The sequence below is a fragment of the Gracilinanus agilis genome, chromosome 4 (genome assembly GCF_016433145.1).
Source record: "Gracilinanus agilis isolate LMUSP501 chromosome 4, AgileGrace, whole genome shotgun sequence".
Lineage (NCBI taxonomy): Eukaryota > Metazoa > Chordata > Mammalia > Didelphimorphia > Didelphidae > Gracilinanus > Gracilinanus agilis.
In genome coordinates, this window is record NC_058133.1 from 408,815,578 (window position 1) to 408,840,653 (window position 25,076).

General features: G+C 35.8%; 1 protein-coding gene across 1 annotated transcript in view; it reads left to right on the plus strand.

Annotated features, from left to right (window-relative positions):
* SAMD5 (sterile alpha motif domain containing 5) overlaps positions 1–24,139 on the plus strand; it is a 34,589-nt gene extending 10,450 nt beyond the window's left edge. The window contains exon 2 of the mRNA XM_044674714.1: positions 24,077–24,139. Coding sequence (XP_044530649.1) covers positions 24,077–24,139 — 63 coding nt within the window. The remainder of the gene's footprint in view (positions 1–24,076) is intronic.
* The last annotated feature ends 937 nt before the right edge of the window (positions 24,140–25,076 follow it).

Below are 25,076 nucleotides of genomic sequence, written 5' to 3' on the forward strand. Positions count from 1 at the left end.
AGTCCAGTAATTTGTGTTGGTGTATGTACTATATGTTGGCACGCTTATCTTGACAAGACATGTCTTCCAATGTTCTATAAGGACGGTCATTTGTTAAAGTAGCATGGCAGGATTATGAACATAGAAGAACAAATGAGCTATAGCAAAATTTCTCTTGGGCTAGAAGTATAGCATGCCTTTAGCTCCATTCAATGCTGGTGTTTTGGGGATGCACACATATTCAGTATTCTATACGGGAAAGGAAATGATTCTTTTTGAAATGAGGATAAGAAGTCCTTGGACATGAACAAACATTATGAAAGCCTTTTGGGACATAACTCTTTATTTGGCCAGCTATTAATAGTTATAAAAGAGTATAAGTAATGCCTTTATGTATCAATAATCTTCCTTTATAGACTGCTTCTCATTTCCTATCTATGGATTAGACTGTAGAAAACCTGCTTTTATCCTCAATATCCCCACATATCCTTTAAGATCTTAATAAATTCCCTGATGCTGATAGCCTCTTCAAAACCTTTATTAAGATAAGGAAGTTCTCTGGGGGTATGGAAACCTTTTTTTCAAAATAGAAAACCATGTTTTTACATAGTAATTGACTATGCCCTTGACATAGTATATGTTTTCTCAGCACTGAATGGATTGAGTAGAAGGAGTCCCTTTATGGGTCATATGATTCCTATTAGAGGCTATGACAGCATGCTTTTCTGGCCATGGGAAGGGAAATGGGGAGTGAAGATGAAGCTAGGTGGGGCTGAAGTCGAGTCACAAACTTGTCTGACAACAATTGACTTTAAGATTAAATTAAAAGAAATTTTGATGATTGACTTTAAATTATAACTAATGCCTAGAGTATACATCAAATATTTTATATGCTTCATTGTATGAAAGCACCAGGTGGAAAGGTGAATGAATGTATGTGAAATAATATAATAGGAAATAACCATCTATACAGGCAAGACCAAGTGGATGAAGTATATCTGTTGTCCTGGTGATGTACATTTGAACTTGAACATCAGTATGTATGTCTGGGACAGACAATGCAGCTGGACAAATTGGATCCAGAGTTAAACAGGAGGAAGAAAGCAAATTGGGTGACTTTTGAGAAATGACAAAGCACCTTTTGATAACACTAAGTTTCTTTCTCTAGAGAACAAAGACCCATTACTTTCTGTCTCTTTACATTTTTCCACTTTCACTCTTTCCACCTCTTTGTAAATAAAGCTGCTAAAGTCATTTTGACTTATGCTGTAATATTTTTAAATCAGCAACCACAATATTACCTTAGAATTATCATATTTAGCACAAACCTAAATTTAAATTCTTACATATAGCAGTATTAAAGAACTGAAAATAAATATCACCCAGAAGGTAATGGAAAAGTATATGGTAAGCAACATATAACCAGTGAAGTTTGAAAAAGAGGGGGACTAAAAGGTACCTTCAAGGAAATGTATGATAGAAAGATAATATGAAATAGTTGGTCATGAAGCAAAAATGAGGTATAACACAGGCAGCCAAAGTGCATCACTAAGTGTCCTTGAGATATCAAGAAAAAGTAAGGAAAGCTTCTAATATATTAGGTAGAACCCTTATTTCAAACTTGTATTTGGATGTAGACAAAAGAGTCAAGACAAATGGGTATGGATGGTTTGTAATCTACATCATTGTCCAACACAAATAAACAGAAAAGAACATAGACCCATTTGGGCAACATAAGGCAGTGCCCAAAACAAGGAGGGTGATCTTGCCATTGTATTCTGCCATGATAGAACAACACCAGGAATATTGTGTTGGTTTTTGGTGCTATACTGTGGGAAGCCTATTGATTAACTGGAAAAAATCAAATAGAAATCCAACTAGAATGACAAGAGACTTTGAAACCATTCCTTGCTGATCATCATATGAGGGAAACTTGAAGATCTTTAGAATGAGGAGCAGATTTAGGGGGGAACATCCAGTAACTGTCTTCAAATCACCCTAGTACTCCTCTATTTACTGCCTCTGTCTTTTCTCTCCATGAGTCTGTAGGTCTATAAAGTGCTCTTATTTTCCAAGTTTAAACCTTTATATGGCTGCCAAGCATTGATGTCCTAGAGCTTCTCTCAACGAGCAGCACTGTTCTTGCCTGTGACATTGGGCTTTGAAAATTGGCAGGGCATTTAAGATAATATTCTGGATAATGATAAGGACTTGGAACTGCTTCTCTTTACATATGATTTTTTAAAAATCCATCAAATCTGCAGTTTTCTATACTGGGATGCACCCAAATGTTCATGATTTATGATGTTTTAAATAGTCATTTGGTGAAATCAAAGAAGGGCTCTGTATCATATCTTCCCTGGATCAACCTGAGCTATCACCTTTTCTCTGTCTTCCTCCTTTTAACTTTCATTGTGATGTATTTTCTGATCTCTATAATCTGGAAATCATTCAACAGTAATAAATCTGAGGCTGAAATGTGAAAAACTATTCAGCAATTATCCAAGATCCCAAATTGGAATATTGTTGGATAATGAAACACAAAGGTCTTGAAGGCTTAGAATGTGAGAGATTTTAGATTTTCCTATAGTAAGATAGTCTCTATATTTTTGGAATGAGAAAGACCAGGTCCTTATCCAATGGAATTGATTATTTAGTGCTTGTTTAGCTAACAGCCAGACACAGTAGCTGGATACAAGTTTGAAACAGATGGGGACAGGGATCTGATTGCCAAGACTGTTTTAGCTGTGTGGCAAGCCCCTTACCTCTGAGCTTGCTTTTTCATCTGTAAAATACTCAAATCTCGCCTCTCATAATGATTACCTGTGTGATCTTGGGCAAGTTATGACTTTCCTGGAATTTAGTTTCCTTATCTATATGAGGAACAAATGAGTAGGACTAGATAACTTCAGGAATCCTTTCTAGTTCTAATGTTAGGATTCTACATAGATAATACTTACAGTAGGTATATCATTAGGTTATTGTAGGAAAAAGACTATAAACATTAAAGATAATGTTAAGAATAATGCAGCGATCACTCCAAATAAGAAAACTCCCTCTAAGGTTAACATCATTTCTGAAATAAATAGATAACTTCTTCCAAGATCACAAAACAAATATGTGTTAGAGATGGGACTTGAATCTAGTTCTTCCTGGCTCTATCCATTAGGCCATGCTGCTGTCCCTTTTGTAAATCCTAGAGCCATTATGATTATCATTTACTATTACTATGACTAGTTTCATATTTTGGGTAGCCAGAAAGTGTCAAAGTACACGGAACTCCAGGCCTGGAGTCAGGAAGACTTATCTTTCTGAGTTCAGTCTAGCCTCAGATATTTACTAGCTATGTGACTCTGGGCTAGTTACCTCAGTTTTGTCTCAGTTTCCACATCTGTAAAATGAATCAGAGAAGGAAATGGCAAACCACTCCAATATCTTTGCCATTGTCAACTTGGAAAAACTCAGAGCCACTAAAGTAGTCATAAAAACCAAATCTTTAATCAGGAAAAGAGACAAGTTAATATTCAGCCACCACACAGAGCCAAGAGCTAAATACCACACAGAGTCAAAACTCTGGGGCTCTGGGGACAGTGTCTCTGAGAGAATCACCACCAAAGATGATTCTCCAGAGAATAATAGAACTTGGGGACTTATATACCTTTTGGGGAACATAGTACAGTGAACATACACTGACTGATTACAAGCGGACTTGGGAAAGAGGCTGTAGCTAGAGTGACCTAACTTACAATGGTTACAAAAAAGATGGTTCATATCAAATACCAAGAAAACCCCAAATAAGGTCACAAAAAGTCAGATGTGACTGATAATTACTGGAACAACAAGTTTCATTTTAGTAGCACCCAGTTCAGTACTTTATATAAAGCAGGTGTCAACTTGAAAAAACACAGAACCACTAAAAAAGTTACAAAACCAAATCTTTAATCAGGAAAAGAGACACATCCCTAATATTCAGCCAGCACACAGAGCCAAACACTAAATACCACACAGAGCCAAAACTCTGGGGCTCTGGGGACAGTGTCTCTGAGAGAATCACCACCAAAGATGATTCTCCAAAGAACAATAGAATATGGGGATCTTATATACCTTTGGGGGAATAAAGTACAGGGAATATACACTGACAGGTCTCAAGCAGGAGGTTGGGGTAACATGAAGTGGTCTATTGCAATGGATTCAAAAAGTATGGTTCCTGCACAGGTATTTTTCTTCTTGGGATGATTAAAGGCGAATTCCCAAAGGAAATGGGCAAACTTGGAGTTTCCAGAATTCAAGTTGGCACAGACTTCAAATGAATGTTTACAAAATTGAATAGAGTTATTACTAAGGAATATAAGTGAAAATCCTTAATTAAGCAAAGATTGGGAATTTTATTAAAATTATTGAAATTATTTCAGAAAAAGCTAGAAAAATCTGCATGAACTGATATAGAGTAAAATAAGCAGAACCAAGAGAACATTGTACACAATAACAACAATACTGTACAATGATAAACTGCACTACTCTCAGCAACACAATAATTTGGAACAATTCTGAAAAATTTATGACACAGAATGCTATCCACTTCCAGAGAAAGAACTGTTGAGTTGGATGGATGTGGATCAAAGCATACTATTTTTCACATCAGTGTAGTTATGATTTTATTATAGTTTTAGTTTTGTATGATTGTGCTCTTACAACAATGATCAATATTGAAGTGTATTTTGCATGATAATACATGTATGATAGCCCAGAAAAAAGGGCTTCTATATGTAACTGAAAAAAAAATTTAAAGGCAATATAGTAAGCAAAAAATAAAATTTTAAAGGATTCTTGAAAAGCAAAACTATCATAGTTTTGCATGTTTTAAGAATCAGAGTCCTTGGGTTCTATTGGTAGTTCTGTCACTTACTAGCTACTGACTTTGAGCAAATCATTCTCTAGGATTTCTTTATGTGAAACATAGGGATGATGGCTATCCTACATATTTTACAAGATCAGATGATAGTTTATATGTGGAAGTACTTTTCATAGAGCTAAGAACTCTGCAAATGAAATGGAGAGAGACAATGTGTACATTGGTTGGGATATTGGGCTTGGTGTTAGGAAAAGACAAGCTTCAAATCCTCTCTCTGATACCTACTGGCTGTGCAACCCTGGGAAAATCATTTAACAGCTCTTGAACTTTATTCTTCAGCTATAAAATGAAGAGGTTGGACTTATATTGCTTCTAATGTAATTTCTAGTTCTAAGTCTGTGATTCTAGAGTATTTTAATTGATGAAGAATATATCTTTGTAGCTAGAGAGGCAATTAAATAACAAAATTACTTCTGCCTATAAATAATATGGACAGAGATATATGCCATAGTGATACTGGAGATCAATGGATGAATTCAATTTTTTTTCAGGTTGTCAGCGCTATAAAGAAGACAAGGCTTTATGGAGATGTGATAGATGTCTGTAGGCTTTTTGAAGGCTCCATTTCGAAAAAGGGTTAGACTTTTTCTGTTTGGCCTTATGAGGCAATGGGTAGAATTTGTCAAGAGGCAGAATTGGGCTTCAGGTAAGGAAAAACTTCCAAACAATTGGATGTATTCAAAAGTGAAATTTTTGCCTCAGGACTTAGTAGATTCCCCCTCACTGGAGGATGACAAGCAAAGGATGAATGTCCACTTGTTGGCTATATTGAAGAAGGGATGCTTGATCAGATGATCCCTTCCAACTGAAAGTTTAATTCTGCAATTGATTCAAAATATCCTAAAGATTCCTCAGGACAATTTTTTTAGCTAGGCTCAAGTAAGAAGCCAAATTTATGGGATTCTTCCAATTCCTTAATATTAATGGTCCTTTTTCTTGACCTTGGTATAGTAAATTAACAGGTGCCAATCTCAAACACCTGTAGAATATTTACATTTAAGAATAGAAATTCATATACCGCAATAGCAGTGTGAAATATTTATTGTCTTATTTATGGTGTTTATATCTTCAAATAAATGATTTCTTTATACACTCCAAATATAGCAAGTGATTTGTTGCTTTATCACTTTATAACAGATACCTTCACAGGAGGGTCTCTCTCTCTCTCTCTCTTTTTTTTTTAATCAAGGTGGTTGTCTTCTTGGAAAGATCTAAACAAATTCATTTACTGTTGTTTTCTGGGGTCTTTTGTACTTTCTGCTGACTTCATCTGCATATCAAAACAATGTAATTAATGTAGTATTATTACTTTTCATTTTTTTTTTTTTGTTTTTTTAAGTTACTTCAGAGTTTGTGGAAATATTAGTTCCTAGCACTTAGCAAAAGCAATTGCCTCAACTTGGTTTCAGTGACGTTTTAGAGCTTAGTAATGAAAGTATTTTTCTGGGAGTTTGCAGGATTTACATAACTTGAATGGCAAATGAGACTCACAGTTTGAACAGACTCGGTAAAAGTATAATTAATATATGAAAGTTGGTAAAGCTTTTAATAGTACCTTTGAGAAAATGGGGAAATTTTTTTAATGTGATGCTGTTGAGATTCACTAATGTTTCTCTTCTGGGAAAGGCATGCCTGTTAAGCTATTAGCATCTAAATACTCAAAGTGATCATAATTCTATAGCCTGGAAGTTTTATAGTGATGAAAGTAACGCCCAGGGAGGTTGTGACTTACTTAAAGTTGCACAGGTTAGTAAAGGTTGGAGGTGGAATTTGAACTCAGATTCTGTCTCTAGAGCCACAGCTCATTCTATGATTCTATATTGCTAGTAAAGCAGTGTTTCTCAAAGTCGATTTTGGGAAACTTGAAACCGTATAAGAAATTTGTGAGAGTTAAAACTGAAAACACACACACACACACTTATAGTGATTTTATGCCTTAAACTCCTATTACTAAATTCTAGGCTCAGCTCATAGTTTGGATAGTGGAACAGGAGCCAGAAATCCTAGGCATCAATAATTTTAGGCCATCTCCAAACTTAAATTTAACTGTTGCTATTTGAATGTATTGGCAGAAGATTAACTTTAATGGTGTGACAGTCTGAGGATAGAGTCACTCTATACAAGTAGCAAATGATTTAGCGATGAAGGACATTACTTAACCATATGGACATCTTTGATCCTCTGCTTCTACAATATATAGTGTTGACAGATTGAGAGAAATATTGGCATTGGCTTTTCATATGCCCAGCAATTCTGGATTCTGTTGAAGTTGATTTAAATTTGTGTGCTTGGAGGAGATATGTAACAGGACAGCTTGACCTATATTACACATTCAGAAGTGTTCATCAAAGGAGTCTCATGGTTCTTGGGAGTCAGTTATTAATCCACTAGCCACTAAAGGTACAGTAGAAAGTTATATTAACTGGCATTATCCTTGCAGCAGGCTTAGTGGATTATCCCCATGTTCAGCAAAGGTACTGAACTGGTTAATCCACTCACCTAAATACATGCCAACAGTCATGTTGCCCCGAAGTCTTCTTGCACAACGTAGTAAGAATCTCTTTATTATTGTGAGACAAGACTCACGTTGCAGCTGAAGATTAGCAAGGTTATCTATGGCTTTTTCTAACTTTAGTTATTAGAAAGTGTGGTTTGAACCATGGTCTAGTTGATACTTGCTCCATACATTTTTTTCAGTGGCTTCTCATTCTCAGATTATTGTATGGAATTTTTAGGTGTCATTTGAAAAGCAAAAAAGGAACAACTCAGAGGATATTATTCCTGAATTTGCTTTTAACAACTTAGCAAGGCAAAATACTCTGACTTATTGTGCTGGATAAAGTAAATGCTTTCAAAGTTAATTCTCGATAGTTGAAAGTCTTGGCAACAAAATAATTCTGGATACTAGTAGAAAATTTATGGATTTCAATTAGAGCTTGTACTGTATCATAATTCCAGTTTTATATCCCATGCAGTTCAGTGTTTTGGATTTTTAATGGGGCTAGTGCAGTAATAATAAAAGTGATTCAAAATGCACCCAGTAATTACAGAGATTTGCTGTTGCCTTTGCATTAAAAATGATGATGATTTACATTCAATGAAATTACAGTCTGTGACTGTATTTAGGATACTCTTACCACTAAACTGCTTATTAGTTATGGTCAGTGATTTAAAGCTTAAGAGCTACGTATTAGAAGGCTGTAAAATTATTTATTCTTTAATAGATAATAGTAAATTTGAAACAGACATTAGGTTAATTATAATCTTGTACATTAAAGAATTCATATTAGCCCTTTGTCTCCACTTTGGTCCTTTAGAAATAAATTTCGAGTCACAGAAAGTTTATTGGATTAACCAGTTCAGCATGTTTATTATTGACTCCTGGTTTCTGTTTGTTTTGTTTTTTCAAGTTTTGAGAAGATCTATGCAAATATTTTTTAATCTCTCTCTGTGGGGACTTCCCCACCCTAAACAAATTATAGGAGTGTTTTTATTCTGGTAGACAGAATTTACAGCAATTGCAAAGGATTTCTGATATGGGCCTCTTCTCTAGGTGGTAAAGAAGATGGGAGGAGAGAGTATTGGAGAGAGCTTTCATACATATAGCCTCTTGTAGTTTAAAATATTACTTAATGAATTATCTCATTTGATCTTCACAATAATCATGTGAATAATAGAGAATGCCACTTTTTCCTTTTAAAATATAAGAAAAGTAAGGATGAGAGAAAATTCTGACTTGTCTAAATTGTGATGATTAATAAATGCCAAAACGAAGGTGAGAACTGAAGTCTTGACTCCAAAGCCATTGCTCTTTTAAATCCTCTACAGTGTATTAACTCAACAAGTATAGGCTAATGAAAAAAAAAAGTAGAACATAGTAAAATGGAATGCTTTAATACTGCACACATATAACTTGAATTGCAGGCTCTATTCGACTTCATTATATATTAAAATGAGGCAGAGTCCTTCTAGCATAGACACTGGAAGAGGAAAAACTTTTTTTGTGTATAGAGATACTATACATTTGAAGTTTTGTCTTGTTAATAATAACTATGTTGCTGTTCATATAAGTGAAATCAATTAAAAATTTGAGACACAATATAAAATGCTAGACTCACTTACTTTTAAAGTAATGAACAAGGACCTTAATATTATTTAGTAAGTGCAACAAATCATATCAAATGTACTTCTGTGATACAGTGAGTTAGGGAAAAGGAGGGAGACATTTACATAAGTGAACTTTAGTGGGATGGAATCCCCTCTCTTATACCCATATAGGATACTGCTATTGCAAATTTTAATGTGATATGATTTTAGAACTTTAGGTATGCATGCTATGATGGAAAACGCAGAGTACTAGAAATCGGGATATCTTGATTTTAGCCTAGATTCTAGCGTAAGCTAGCTTTGTGATCTTAGTCAAGCTACTTCATTATTCTTGCCAGGATCAAATGAGTTAATATGTGAAAAAAATTTTGGTCACACTTGAAAACTCTAAAACACAATTGAAATATAAAATATTTTTATTGATATTTCCTCTGAGTACAATGAAATTTAAGTCAAAGGCCAGAGGTTTCTATTCTGTAGCAGGAGAAGGCATGGCAATGAAGTTTTCCTGCCCGGAGCCAAAAGTAATCTTTAGAGGTCATCCATTTTAACCACATGTACTTGGGAGGTAAAGGAATCATTACAGGATTGAAGTCACAAAGTTAGTATTTCACTCAGGTTTCCTGAGTCCTAATTTGGTTCACTTTGTACTGAATTCCTTCCAGTTCCTTTTACCCTCCCCTTACCATTTCTCTTTATATGTCCTAAATTCCTATAACCTTAATAGAAATGTGTCCTTGAAAGTTTGCCCATTAGGGATTATAGAAAAACAAATGATTGTTTGCCTTGAAACTATTTTCAGATTTGCAGTGTTTTCCACACACAAAATAAATTGGATCATGTCTAGTCAGCAGGATGTTAACTGGGACTATCTTAGAATATCTCATGTCTGCCCATAGTAATAATTGCCAAAATCCTTAATTTAATTTGATCTCATCAGCAGGAAGTTAACCCGGCTATTTTAAACTGTCTCAAAGTCTCCTGTAAAACATAATCAGTTATTTTAGGTTATGCTTGAATATATTGCTATTCGATGTATGTCCCCTTTTAAGGTAACTCTTAATTAATGTATTGTGATTATATTTTTAAAATTGATTTATTCTTATATATTGAAAAATATTTAATGTAGAATGAGTATTAATATTTAAACTACTGAATACTGGGCAGTAGAAGTACATTGCTTTGTGGAAGATTCAGCTTCACATTCTTGGATCATTCCTTTGATTTTTTTTCCTATTTTTTCATTCGACAAGAACATTTATCAAGTATCTACTTAATGCCAGGAGTTGGAGATAGAAAGATGAAATGAAGAGAATCTCTATCCTCAAATAATACATATTCTAAATAAGGCAAGCAACAATACAGACATAAATTAATAATTACACATGCATACACACACACACATATATATCTACAGGTTGTTGGGTTTTTTTTTTTTCAGATCAGTATAGACAGTGAGTAGTAGATGGAACCACAGTTGAGCCTTGAAATGGACTGGCCACTGGATATACCAATTATATATATGTATATATAATCATGGAAAATGTGACCAAGTGGTCAAGTGTGATTTTGGTCACTTAGTATCCACAAGGCAGCTTGGTGCAATGGGAAAACTGTTGGATTTGAATTCATAGAACCTGAGTTTGAGTCTTGGTAATGACCTTGGTTAATTAACTTAATTTCTGGATTTCAGCTTCTTCATTTGCATAATGAAAGGTCTGAACTAAGTGGTCTTAAAGATCTTTTCTAGGTTTAGATCTATAAAGATATAACAATATAGCCATTCTATTGCAAAAGCAGTCCAACTACCTGAGAATCCACATTGCATTTATAGGGAATATTGGAGAATAGCTACTTTGCCATGTCTGAACATTACTCTCCTATAGTCATATTAGCTCAGGACCTGTATACGTCAAGGTAAATGCTTAATAAATGCTTCTTGGAGGACAGCTAAGTTATTCAGTGGATAGAGAGCCAGAATTAGGAATGGAAGGTCCTGGGTTCAGATTTGGTTTTAGATACTTCCTAGCTATGACCCTGGACAAGTCACTTAGTCCCAACTGTCTAGTCCTTACTACTCTTCTACCTTGGAACCAATATTAAGTATTGATTCTAAGACAGAAGACAAGGGTTTGAAAAATGAGTGCTGTTGACTGATGGACTCCAATTCTAGTGTTCTTTATACTAGATCACACCCTAACTAACTAGTAAAAAATATGGCTCTATATTGTCAAGTCATCTAGCATTTATTAAGCATTTATTATGTACCAGGCACTGTGCTATTCATTGGGAGAACACAAGGAAATGCAGCATAGCGAAACACAAGAGGAATGTAACTCAATCAGTGGTGGAACAAAGTATAATCTGAGCTGAATAAAAAAGATCCCCCTTTCCATCTACTATTTTGGAGAGATCACCTCATAAGAAGTAAAAAAAAAAAAAAAAGGATAAGCAAGACAACATAATGACATTTAGTTTTTTTTTAAAAAAGGGGGACACAAAGAAGAAAGTTCTTCAAAGACCCCTAAAAACATTTTGAAAGAAATTAGTATTTTAATTGTGACCAAACCAAGGTCTTGTCTGCTGAAAATAGGCATGACTCCTTTTCAGATTAGTTATTGGTTTGGTAACCAAAAAACGAGAAAGAAAAAATATGAAGGATGGCTCAAAGGAAGAGTAATGACTAAACAGACTCTGTCCTAGAAAAAAATCCATTTTCATTCAAGTAACAGGAGTTCCCAAACTTGTTCTAATCCTTCATCTTTGAGTACCCTCTAAACAAAACCAATGGAAATGGATGTTTTATAAAGGAAAAAAAATGTTTATACCACTGTTAATAATTTCCATCAACCTTTAAATGTCTACTTTTCCCCTCCCAGTTTCCTACAATTCCAGTGAATTTGGCTGGATTTTCGAGCCTGTTCAATTCTACTCAATATGAGATCCTTTGTCGTTAAAAAATGTCATCTGGTTAAAGCAATTTCTGTTCTCAGGAAACTCAGTAGGAACTCCTCTCTACTTAGGGAGAAAACGTGCAAACAACAAACAAGTCATATACAGTGGTCAGTGCTAAGATTAAAGAGATGAGGGAAAGGCTTCTTTAAAAAGATTGTACTAGGGGCAGCTGGGTAGCTCAGTGGAGTGAGAGTCAGGCCTAGAGACAGGAGGTCCTAGGTTCAAACCCGGCCTCAGCCACTTCCCAGCTGTGTGACCCTGGGCAAGTCACTTGACCCCCATTGCCCACCCTTACCACTCTTCCACCTATGAGACAATACACCGAAGTACAAGGGTTTAAAAAAAAAAAAGATTGTGCCAGAAGACAGAGCTGAGGATGGAAAAAGTTTCCATCATGGGGGACAGCCAATGAAAATGCTAATAGAGATGAGGTGTTGTGTGCCAAGGGATGGCAAGGAGGCCAGTGGCATTGGATCTCAAAAGACATGGAGAGGAGGAAGGTTTAGGAAGACTGAAAAGGCAAAAAAGAGTCAGATTATTAAAATTCTTTAAAACCTAAGTAGAGACTCATAGTGAACCACTGGAATTTATTGAATGGTGGACTTTCATTTTAGGAAGCTCAATCTGACAGATGAGTAAAGGATTGAATGGAATGGGGAGTTAAGATTTAAACCTAGATCTCCTGACTCCTGACTACCAATTCCATTCTGAAATAAATAATTCCCATGGAATTTAGTGCTATATTCAGTTATTTATGAAATACTGTGCAATTATAGAAGAAGCGTGATTTAAACTAAGGTATTTTCAAACCTGTTAAAGTGGAAGCATATCTAATCTTAGATGACAATAGTCAGAAATCAGCAGAATGTCTTTATTTATCTTGGAGTTTAGTCTCAAAATAACCCAGTTTTACATCTGATGTCATGGGATTAAAAATACTCTGCCTCTTCCCATTTCCCCAGACATTTAACAAACACAGGCCTTACGGGTTTATTTTAATGCAGCGTAAGTGAGCTTGCTTACAGTTTTTGTTTGAAAGTGAAATGAGAACAACTTGAGGGAAAATTGGGCAACAATCTAGATTTTGCTGCCTCTTCCTAAATATGATTACTGCCGACTCACATGTCTCTTTTAAATGTTAGACACAATTCTAGTGATATGCTACATTTCTTGTTTGGTTTGGTCTCAAAAGTCTGAAATAGGAGTCAGGAATGGAAAATAACAAGGAGATCAGTTTAGGATTGATGGAAGGAGAAACTTTCTAACAGAGTTATCCAGAAATGAAATGAACTACCTGGGAAAATGGGAGATCTGCCTCACTGCAAGTCTTGAAGCTAGAACTCATTGACCAGTTATTGGCACTGTTAATAATCATAATAAGCATGTATGTAGCTATTTAAAGCTTACAAAATTTTTTCCATGAGATTTCATTTGATGCTCACAAAAACCCCTGGAAGGTAGATACTATCCTTATTGCCCTTTTACAGCTGAGGAAACTGAGTCTGAGAGAGATGAGATGATTTTCCTAGGATTGTATAGCTAGGAAGTAACTGAGGCAGGATTTGAACTTAGGTTTCTTGACTCCAAAGGCAGTAATTTATGCACTGCACTATCTAGCTGCCTTGTGTTTGTTGTAAATGAAATTCTTTTTTAGGTACAACTTTTACCAGATGGTCTCAGAAGTCCCTTCCAACTGGGACAATTATGTGATTCTGGTGTGTGACTCTTTATGCCAGACTTTGGTCTTTGGTCTTTGTTGAGTATGTGAAACAGGGAAAATTCAGTTAAGAGGCACAAAAGCAGTTTCTCATCCTAAGTAGTTTGAATATCTCTTAAAAAAAAAAAAAAGAAATCCCAGCCCACTTTTCCATCTGGGTTTATGCCTAAGGGGGTTTCCATAGGTCAGAATTCATTCCAGGAAATTAATGTCATCTTTGTTAACTTTAGGATGGTAGTTCTACTGAGATGTGCATGAGATCATCCATGTCCTGGGATCCGTTGTAATATCTTTGTAGATGGGAGGAGATACCAAACTCAGACAGTATTTTGGTAGCAGTATTTTTGTTCATAAATTACCAGCTATTTACTGATTTTCTATCCTGCCTTCTCCTTCTGCTTATCCCCCTGACAGTTTGAAATATTATTGTTCAGTCTTGGCTTGCTGCATGCAATCTAACTTGATATGAAGCTTATGCCAACTATTCTGTTGTCTTATTTGAAGAGGTGATTCCTGTTGAAGCTCGGACTGACTCAACTTTCGATACCTCTCAACCAGGAAAAATTTGTGGGGGAGGGAGGAGTGAGCCAGTTGGCGTTGGCATGTTTAGCTTTCCTTGGTAATCAGATTTTGGCTTTTAAAAACTGTCACATTTGTATTCTTCTTGTAATTATGTTTTGTGGAATACTTCACAATGATAGATAATTTTTAAAAGAGAGTTAATGAAGAGATGAAGTGCTTAAAGCACACATTATTCATCTTTTATTCAAAATAATGACATCTTTGATGAACAGACTTCATGCACGTCATAGCAGCATTATTGAAGCCTCGTTCTGAAGACTGCTTAAATATCTGTCTGCATGTGGGTTGGAGTGTACTGCATAGTGATTGTACCAGGAGGCACCAAACAAAGCAAATATTTGCCTTTGTGTGGACCAGGTGCTAGAAATACTGCAAAAATAACAGCTATTATCTTAGAACTTCAGACCTGTTAATTCCTGCAAGCAATTCTATTTCTGCCCCCACAAATCATAGAGGTGAAATATAGGTTCAGTCTTTGACCTGTCTGGTAGTCTAGGGCACTGTGGCAGAACTGTAGTTAATTTGGAAAAGTCTATATTCCTTTTAGATGTCTAGGACTGGGCTGGATTGGATCTCTTCTTCCTAGTTTAGGCCAAAATTCAACCAGCCTTCAAAGATGGAGGATTGGGTTGTGAAAAAATAGTCAGTTATCCTTTCCAAATACACAGGTGCCACAGTATACCTAAAGGCTGCTCTCTATAAACTTCGAAGGTCTCAGGTTTGAGGAAGCTACCCACCTCTCAGTACCAACCAGGAAATTATGATGAGTCGGTGCCTATAAAATCCCCTGCTTATATAAAATGTCTGCATTTGTAAATATCTTTTTATGCTTAAAATAATTAAGAACTGCTTATTAGGGGCATAGTGTAACCATAATCCCTGATAACTGGGGGACATTGAAAATGCTCAAATTCTTCGAATTTGAGAGTTCTCCAATAGAGCTAAGGCCAAATGGATGTCTCCACGAAGTTTGGCACCAATATGGTGAACCTCTGGGAGTGGAGGGCTGCTGCCAGGCTGTCTAAGGAGGGATGAACCAGTTCAACTTGGAAAATCAATAGGTTAAAGCATTTAGCCAATGCCTGTCAATACTGAGATTGGGCTATGAATTGCCATGTTTCTAGCCTGGCAAGATATGGAGACCCATTTTTTTTCTTTCTTTTTACTGAATTGAAGAATTTTATTTAATTAACTAATTTAGAATATTTTCCCATGCTTACATGATTCATATTCTTTCACTCCCTTCCTTCCACCCCCACTCCTATAGCCATTGAGCAGTTCCACTGGGTTTTACATGTATCATTGATCAAGACCTCTTTCGATATTATGAATATTTGCATTAAGGTGATCGCTTAGCGTCTACATCCCCAATCATGTCCCCATCAACCCATGTGATCAATGTTTTTCTTCTGTGTTTCTACTTCCACAGTTCTTTCTCTGGATGTGAATAGGGTTTTTTCTCACAAGTTCCTCTGAATTGTCCACGGTCATTGCATTGCTGCTAGTAGAGAAGTCCATTCATTACATTTGATTGTGCCACAGTGTATCAGTCTCTGTGTAAAAGGTTCTCCTGATTCTGCTCCTTTTACTCTGCATCAATTCCTAGAGGTCAATCCAGTTCATATGGAATTCCTCCAGTTCTTTATTCCTTTTAGCATAATAGTATTCCATCACCGACAGATAACCACAATTTGTTCAGCCATTCCCCCATTGAAGGGCATCCCCTCTTTTCCCAATTTTTTGCCACCATAAAGATATAAATATTTTTGTACAAGTCTTTTTCCTTATTATCTCTTTGGGGTATAAACCCAGCAGTGTTATGGCTGGATCAAAAGGCAGTGAGTGGAGACCCATTCTTAAAGGGGAAAAAAGGAAAAGACAAGAATTGCTTATCTAAGTCTGAGCTTTATGAGAAAAGTAGAAAAAAACAGAGACATGACTGAGGAACTCTAAGATTCTTTGTGATGTTCAAGAGCAAAACACCTTTATCTCTTCTGGACACTAAGTAGCTTTTTGACCATTCTGAATTTCACTTTGGTTATTTGTATAATAATACCAACTGCTTCACAGAATTATTGTAAGGAAAGTGTTTTGTGAATTGTAGCATGCTAAATGAATATAGTGATGTAGCAACATAGAAATTAAAAACTTTGCTTATAAAAAATAACAGTAATAAGTTGTATTTGGTAACAACAACTAAGAAGTTGTGTAATTTTTGGACCCATCTCCAATGCCAAATCAGTTAAGAAGCCTTTATTAAGCCCTTATTTTGTGCCAGGTATATAATAGGAATAAAAATACAAGAAAAAAGAGAACTCTTCAAGGAGCTTAGATTCTAATGGAGGAAGGTGACACACAGGACAAAACTGTAAAGGGGGTGAGGAAAGAAGATACCAAGGATTTAAATAGTGTAGTAGAGAAAGTTCAGAATGAGCCTTGAGAGGAGTGACAACATAGCAGGTTTGGGCACTCTCTTTAAAAAGCGATTCCAGGAGAAGCCATCTAAGAGAGGCAGAGCTTCCAGGAGAGGAGAATAATTCCAGTGTGTGAATTCCTGGGTTGAAGTGATCTTCAGGATGAGAGGTTTCTGGGTTATTGTAGAGTCTAGAAAGCAGCCTAGAGAGAAATGAAAATTCTCTAAAACCATATGGTTTTGAAAAACAACAGAAAGCACTTACTGTGTGAAAAGGAGCTATACTAGATATAGAGGGTATAAAGGAGAAACCATATATAATTCTTGCCTTGGAGGAACTTAAAGAAGCAGCATGATTCCTTTGACATCAAATGTAGTTGTAACAGTAAAGGTGGAGTAGATTGCATAGCACAGAGATGTGGTATCGCTATGTTGATTCATTCTACAAACATTCATTAAGCTCCATGAAGGATATGGTTTCTGTTTTCACAGAGCAGATAATTCTTTGTTTGTAAAAGTTAGGCAACTATAATATACAATATAGTTCAACAAAAGTGCATTTGAGATTTGTAAGACAAAGTGCTTTGGAGGTCTTGAGGTGGAGGACAAAAGTTTTGATTAGCAGAGAGGAGCAGGAAAAAAATCTTGGAAGGGTTGGCATTTGAATAGGGCTTTATTGGATGGACAGGAATTCAGTAGACAAATGGAACCGTATCTGCTTGAAGGACTTTGTAGGCATTGCAGACGATCTGGGAAAAAAGACACAGGGAAAAGGATTTAAAAATAGATTAATGGCATCATACAAATATTGCTGTACCTTTGTACAGTATCTTTATGTTTATATATAGCACAGGATATGTATAGCACAGGATATTTGTGTATATCTATTTATATGCAGCCATATATCTATGTTTATATCAGGCCCTAATTTTGATTAGTTATAAAGACATATTGTAATTAAAGATTTATTTTTTTTAATCTTTACCTTCCATCTTAGAATCAGTACTGGGTGTTGGTTATGAGGCAGAAGAGTGGTAAGGACTAGGCAATGGGAGTTAAATGACTTGCCAGGGTCACACAGGTAGGAAGTGTCTGAGGCTAGATTTGAACCAGGACCTCCCGCCTCTGGGCCTGACTCTCAATCCACTGAGCCACCCAGCTGTCCCCTGAAGATTTATTTTAGACTGTCAACATCTCATGTTCATATAAATCTTTTACAAATAAATTTTAAATGCTAAAAAAGGTTTGGAAGAAAAATTACAAATGATTAACCTAGAGTGTGGCATATGACTTTCAAATCAGAGTCAAGGGAGAATGGAGAATTTGGTTTAATATATGTGGGGAAGATTACCATGCTGTATCCAGAGCTTTCAAAAAAAGGTTAAGTATCCTAAGAATTTAAGGAATTTCTAGGATGCATTTTATTGGCAAAGCCCTTAAGACCTTATTAGAAAGGATTGTTTAATTTTTGTTTGTTCTCTGTAAAGGGTCTTATGTCTAGTGAACAGGTGGGAACCTTCTATAATCCTAGCTAAAGCATCATCAGTATATCTTCAGGCAGTGGAAACACTACTGATAAGTGATGAGTGAAGATTAGAAGCCACATGGGTAGAAAAACAAGGTGTTGAAAATCAGTGCCATTTATTACAATGCCTTTAATTGTTCCAGTGACAGATATAGTAAATTGGTACTTACTAAGGGCATGCTATGAATGAGGACAGATGGGGATACTTAAATAGAGCTGGTTGAATTTTTTAACAACACTTGAAATTATTTTTAAACAGAGGAAAACAAAACAAAATATATGTGGAACATTTCTTTTTAGAAAAATTTTATTCAGGTCCCCAGTTTTTAAAAAATGAACTGTCATTTGATTTTTTCCCCAAGAAATGCTTCCTTTTAAGTATTCTGTTAGAAATGTGGGTAGGGGTAGGGTACCCACGAATTCAATTAAGAATTCACTGAATACTTATTTGGTGTAATGGCTTATCTCTCGATAGAGATCTACAGACTACACTTTCCTCCTACCTACCAGCTCTGTGAGTTATGTGGCAAAAGTCTTATCCCCATTCTACCGTTTAAATTGAGATTTAAAAAATGATATTTATGTAGATATTATTAAAATTAGAATGAATCAGTCATATATATGAGTGACTGCTAATAGCCCCTGCCTCACAGGGTTGTGGTGATAATTAAATAAGTTAATGTGTAGAAAGGGATTTCCCATCTTTAAAGCACTATACAAATGTCAGTTGTTATTATTACTACATATAAGGTACAGAAGATCAAAAGGAGAGAGATAAATGCAAGGATCCTGTACTCTGAAAGCTTGCAGTTTAAAAGGAAAGTGAATTAATCTTCCTGCTAGTAATCCCCATGTAAATATTTGCTATTTTTAATATTTACAAAAACAAGGAACATTTAGTACCTCTTTGTCAGAATCTGGGGTTGACAGCTAAATGGCGGAGTTGGTAGAACTTTGTACCTAGATTCAGGATGACCTACTCAAATCTAGCCTCAGACACTTCCCTTGCCCTGCGATTCTGGGCAGATCACTTAACCACTCTTTGGATCTCAGTTTCCTCATCTGTAAAATGGGAAAAAACAGATCTATTTCTTGGTGTTGATGTGAGGATAAGATGAGATATTTGTAAAGTGTTTTGCAAACCTTAAAGAACTATATAAATGATAGCTTTTTGTTGTGTGCCCTTTGGGTAAGTAAAGGAAATAGAATCTAGCCCGAGTCAAATAGTAAAATAGTATCCCATGAGGGTACAACTTTGAGTGCTGTTGTGCCATCCAATCAGAAGAGGTCTTTCAAGAGAACAAGCGCTATATACCTGTCCATCAGCAGAAGGAATAAGCATGATAACTACACTATCCTTGGATGGTGACTTAATTCTGACAGGCTCCTTCCTGCCACAAGGTCACTCTAGCTATGTGACCTTGAGCAGGACACAATGCTATTTGCCTCAGTTTCATCATCTGTAAAATGGGGAAAATAACTAGAGTATCTACCCCACGAATTTGTGGGAAGGATAGAATGTATTCACCATGAATGTAAAGTATTTCTCATACCTTAAAGCACTGTAAAAAAAATATGCAAGTGAAGGTTCTTTATAAGATGATTCTGAATGATTTTTCTCATCTTCAAGTTGTATTTGTTGGCAAAGACCCATAACTGACTGTGTGTGTGTGTGTGTGTGTGTGTGTGTGTGCACGTGCACACACATTGGATTCAAGGTCCTTTTCCCCTCCCCCATCTAATTATGAAAACAAAGCCCTGGAAAGCTTTGGTCTAACCTAAGAATGGGATTCGTTTATGACCCATGCAGAGTCGCCATAAAGTAATAGCTGGGCAGCTTATAGAACACAACAAAGTGAACAGTCTGGGTGGAATAATAGGAGTCAGGTCCAAGCTGACATTCCTGTGACTGTTTTATGTTGCCCAGCCACACCAAAGCATCCCAGTGGAGGGCACTGTGAGCTACTGATGTGACTAAGGTCAGGCAAAGGAGAAATATGCTATTTCTCCCACACTAGTATTGAGTTTTAGTTTTCCCAAAGTCTTCTTTCTCCCCCTCAACCCCCCAAAAAAGCAAAAAACAAAAACAAAACAGTAGGAGAAAATAAATTGACTCTGAGTAGTTGAACAGTGTTTTCCTGGACAAAGGGAGATAGGAATTGTGCCCGACACAGTTGTAAGCTACTGGCATTAATTCTTACTCAGTGGAATTTGTGTATGCATGCATGAATATATTTATTTATTAACTCTAGGAATATTTAAACATAAAAATCCAAGCCTGTATTTAATGTTCCAGCAGTTTGAATTTCATGGGATTTGAGGGAAGGACCAGACTTAACTTAATTACTTTCATGGCTTTTAAGTCAGCCTAATCATGTAGCTGAGGAAGAAGAATATAAACACTTCTGAAGAAATTATTATTTTTTCTTGGCTGAGTGAAGAAAAAGCTTTATTTTCTTTGTTGGAGAATTGTAGGTTATTTTATTTGGGGGTGGTGGTGAAATGAAGTATGTACATTTCTGGTGGGGGAGAGGCAGCTTTCTGAAATTAGGATGTTCCTACAGCACATGATTTTCTGCTTTTAGCAATTTTCAGGAGTTATCCCCTAAAGGCTGTCAGAATCAAAAGGGTTCATTTCTATTCCATTGGCAGTGCAGAATCTATCAAGACAGCTTTAGGATTTCCCATTTTGTATCTGCCACTAGAATGTGAGTGGAACATTTACAAAAGGAGAATTAATCACAAATATTTTTCCATGATCGTGAGGCAAGGTACAATCAGCCAATTATTGCTCTGAGATTTTGAGACTATAATCATATCTTAAAACTCTCAGAAATGTAATGATATTGGTAAAAAAAAAAAAGATTGCTCCCTACCTTTGTGTATATCTCATCCTCCTCATTCATTACCGTTTCAGTACCACCCTTCCCTCCAAGATGCTAAACAATTTTGTAAGGCTGTTTCATAGAATCACAAATTTAAAACTGGAAGGAACTTTAGAGGCTAGCAAGGCCAACCCCTTCATTTTACAGATAAGGAAACTGAGGTCCAGAGAGTTTAAGTGACTTCTCTAGGGTACCACATCATCTGGATTCATATTAAGTTCTTCTTGGAATCAGGATTCTTCCTGATCGTGAATCAATTCTTCCTGATTCCAAGTCATAGACTTTTCTCCAGTGTCCTGCCTTTAATGAGTATGAATTATTTTGGTTAAACCATAACGTATAAAACACACGTGATTATTACTTTGCAGTCTAGGTTAGGCTATGAAATAATTTGATGGTGAGCATATATGTGCATAATTTGGATTGTGTATGTAGTTCACCTACATAATGGTAAGTATTTTTTTCTCTGCTTTTGAGTTGCAGGTGACAGGCTATTAGCATGTGTTAGTGGAAAGAGCTCTGAATTTGGAGGAAGGGGTCTTGGATTAAAATCCCTACTTTTCTACGAAATAGCTGTGTGACTTTGGCCAAGAACCTTGATCTCTCTGGGTCTGAATTTCCTTATAAAGGATTGGATTAGGTGACCTCTGAAAGTCTCTCCTAGCTTTAAATCCTGACTTTTTTCCATTCTTCATCCTTTAGGCAGGACAATAGTCCAGCTTCTAAAAAAATCTTTGCTGTTTCTAAAAAAATAAATCTCTGCTCTTTCTAAAAAAAATATTCTCATGATTCACCATCCTTTCTTCATAACTTGTTCTTATAATCTTTCAATACCCTCCTTCTTAATTTGCTAAAATCCCCTATGATGTTGCTGCAGGTCATTTCCATTTGTTCTATCTTCAGGAAAAAGAATAGTCCTGTTATATATAATGAATTGGATTCTTTGGTGGGGCGCCTTTCAATTCATACATTTAGAGAAAACATTTCTAAAAAATAGCAATTTAAAACGTTCTCTTAGTTACTTTGATTGTATTCCTTTTGCTTTTTGTCTTCTACTGTGGCCACACACCTCGGTTTAGTAAAGTAAATGAAAAAAAGATTTTTTTCCCCTTTTTTCATAATTTATTGTTGGAAATAGTCTTTTCAGAAGCATTGGTTTGGATAAAGGATTATCCTGGTAGCTTTTAAAATCCACTTACCTGTGTTAAGGAATGGCACATTTAACATATTTAATTTTAAAAGTAACAATAACAGCAGAAGGTGAACTCCTTTCAAGTAGGTACTATTTTTTCCTGTCTTTGTGTGCCCAACATATAGCACAGTGTCTGGCACATATTAAACTAACAAGTGCTTGTTGATGTGATAATTTGCTGGAAAAACATGGTGATTTAAAATTTGCAAAATGCTTTGAAAATATCTCATTTGATATCACAACCTGTGAGGTAAGTACTATAAATATAATCCCCATTTTACATATGAGGAAATAGGCTTATTGTGGTTATGTGACTTGCTGATTTTTGCCCAGACAGTGTCTGTACTGAGTGGGACTTGAACTTGGGTCATATTGGCTCCAAAGCTGGCCTTCTGTGTACTGTTCACTGTTTACCATTTGTCAAATATAATAAATATGAAAAAAAAACTCAGATACTTTGGAGAAGGAAACATATTGGGTTTGTATAGTAATAGCATCTATCTATTTAGGTGTAATGAGCTGATGATGAGCATATTACCCAAACTAATTAATAACTACATATTAGTTAACATATTGCTATCAGCAGGTGGCCATTTGAGCTGGGTTGTAAATGGCATATGCAGAAACAAATTGTAATTCCCTAGAGAAATATGCAGGTGGTTGTTTTTTTAAAGGATTTTTTTAATAACTGATGTTCACAGAAGATATTTTGCAAATATATTTGAAGCCATCATCATTAGACCAAATTGGGACCAAGAGAATACTGGTAATTTGCCTTTTGGACATTTTAAAAATTAATCTTTTGCTTTCTTTACTTTAATAGTATTAATCTCACCCAAATTTGTCCGTCCTACTAATAGCCCCAGGATTGGGTAAAATAGTCTCATTTTCTCCTCTCTCTTCCCATTGTACCATTTTTGAAGTGTCCCGGGAGTTTCAGCACTTATTTCTGCCATGATTGATAGGCAGCAGAATGTCAGCTGTGGCTTTCCCTCAGTTTTACAGGAATTATGGAAGAAGTAAGGAGGTTAAAACTGTCGACATTTAACAATGCTTAGAGAATAATGAATGTAATGTAAAGCCTAACAACATCATGGTAATGGCCATAGAGCAAAAGAAATCTCAATGGTGATTGCATTAAAAAAAAAATCTTGTGATGCCATCCTAGGCTCTCACATCTTTTAAACATATTATGTCTTTTAAATTATTTATTTATCATTACATGGATTTTAAAACATCATTAATGTTTAAAAAGTTATTTGGAAAGTGACTGTCACTGTACTCGTGGGATTGTGATCACAAGGAGCCAGCTTGTATATGATTCATCTTGACATTTGTAGGCTTAATTTCCATTGGAGTTACTGGTGCAAATAGCACAGTATGGGCCTTTCAGAATTGTCCCCATCATGTTGATAGATAGGGTACTAATTAGGACTGCTAGATAGTACTCTGTGGTGATGTGACTTTCAAAATTTTAACTGCAAAGTAATCTGATTTTATCGTTATTTGCTATTTCCTAATGGATAACTGATCACTTTTAAGAAATATAAAAAGAAGCACATTGAAAATTGTGTTTTTCAAACAGACACTAAGGGATAATAAAGAAATATGTTTTTCTTTTTACTAGCTGTGAAGAGCAAATTACTAACAGCAGAAGCCAAGCAGAAACTTTTTATTTCAAATCTCTGTTTTACAAAAAGTTTGTTATCACCTGAAAACAGAAATAGGAAACTATGGGAAACCAAACTGATATAGGGGAGAAATTGGGAAAGGATAACTTAAATAACCTAGATATGTTCAAATCCACAGGTCCCAATGGCTGGCATCCTAGAGTACTTAATGAATTGGCCGAAGTCATCACAGAACCGCTAGATATCATTTTTTCGAACTCGTGGAGGACTGGTGAGGTGCCTGAAGACTGGAAAAGGGCACAGATAGTGCCTTTCTTTCAAAAGGGGAAAATGGATGATGATCCTGGAAAAAATACTCATCAGCCAAACATTTATTCTTGGAAAAATTCTGGACTAATCAACTTTGTATAACTGGGTGCTAATTTCTAAAAAGCAAGAAACAAAAAGACAACAAAACATCCAAGTACTTATTTAGGGAATTTTTGCCACCCAGTTCTGCAAACTCTTGACTGTGTAAAAGGGAATAGGTTAAATGAATGGGTTCAATTGACGTTAGTTAAGGTTTTAGAAAAAAAATAGCTTATTAATCACAGTAAACGAAATAGGTTCTTAGTACTAGAGTGTAATTAGCTCATTCTACTTTAGTTATTTTGTCTTTTTGCATAAAATGCTTTTTTTTTCCTCCATAAAGGACAATGTATAAGCATATCCCAGGAAGGGAGAATAACCTGATCCAAGGTGCAAAGGAGAAAATGACTAAGACCTGTGTACATTGTGGTGTAAGTGCAAGACTGCTGGCCTTGGAATTTGGAGACCTGAACCAGTGCTGACTTATTAGCTGTGTGGGTAACCATAGAAAGTCTTTCTGAGCCTTAATTTCTTCATCTAGAAAATTGGCATAGTGATACTTACACTATCTATTGCATAAAGATGTTTTGAGTAAAATGCTCTATACGACATAAACTGCTAAAGAAATATTTTAGCGGCTGTGCAGGGGGATAGAAAGGAATTTCATCCTGGCCATAGTAGAGGGGCCAGATTCTGGAATGATAAAAAATGTAAAAGAAACTCAATTACTAACTGGCAGTAGGATTTGTGGGGCAAATCTCTTCCCCTCTCTATGCCCTAATTTTCTCCTTTTTGAAGTCAGAAAGTTGAACTAGATAATATCAATAGCT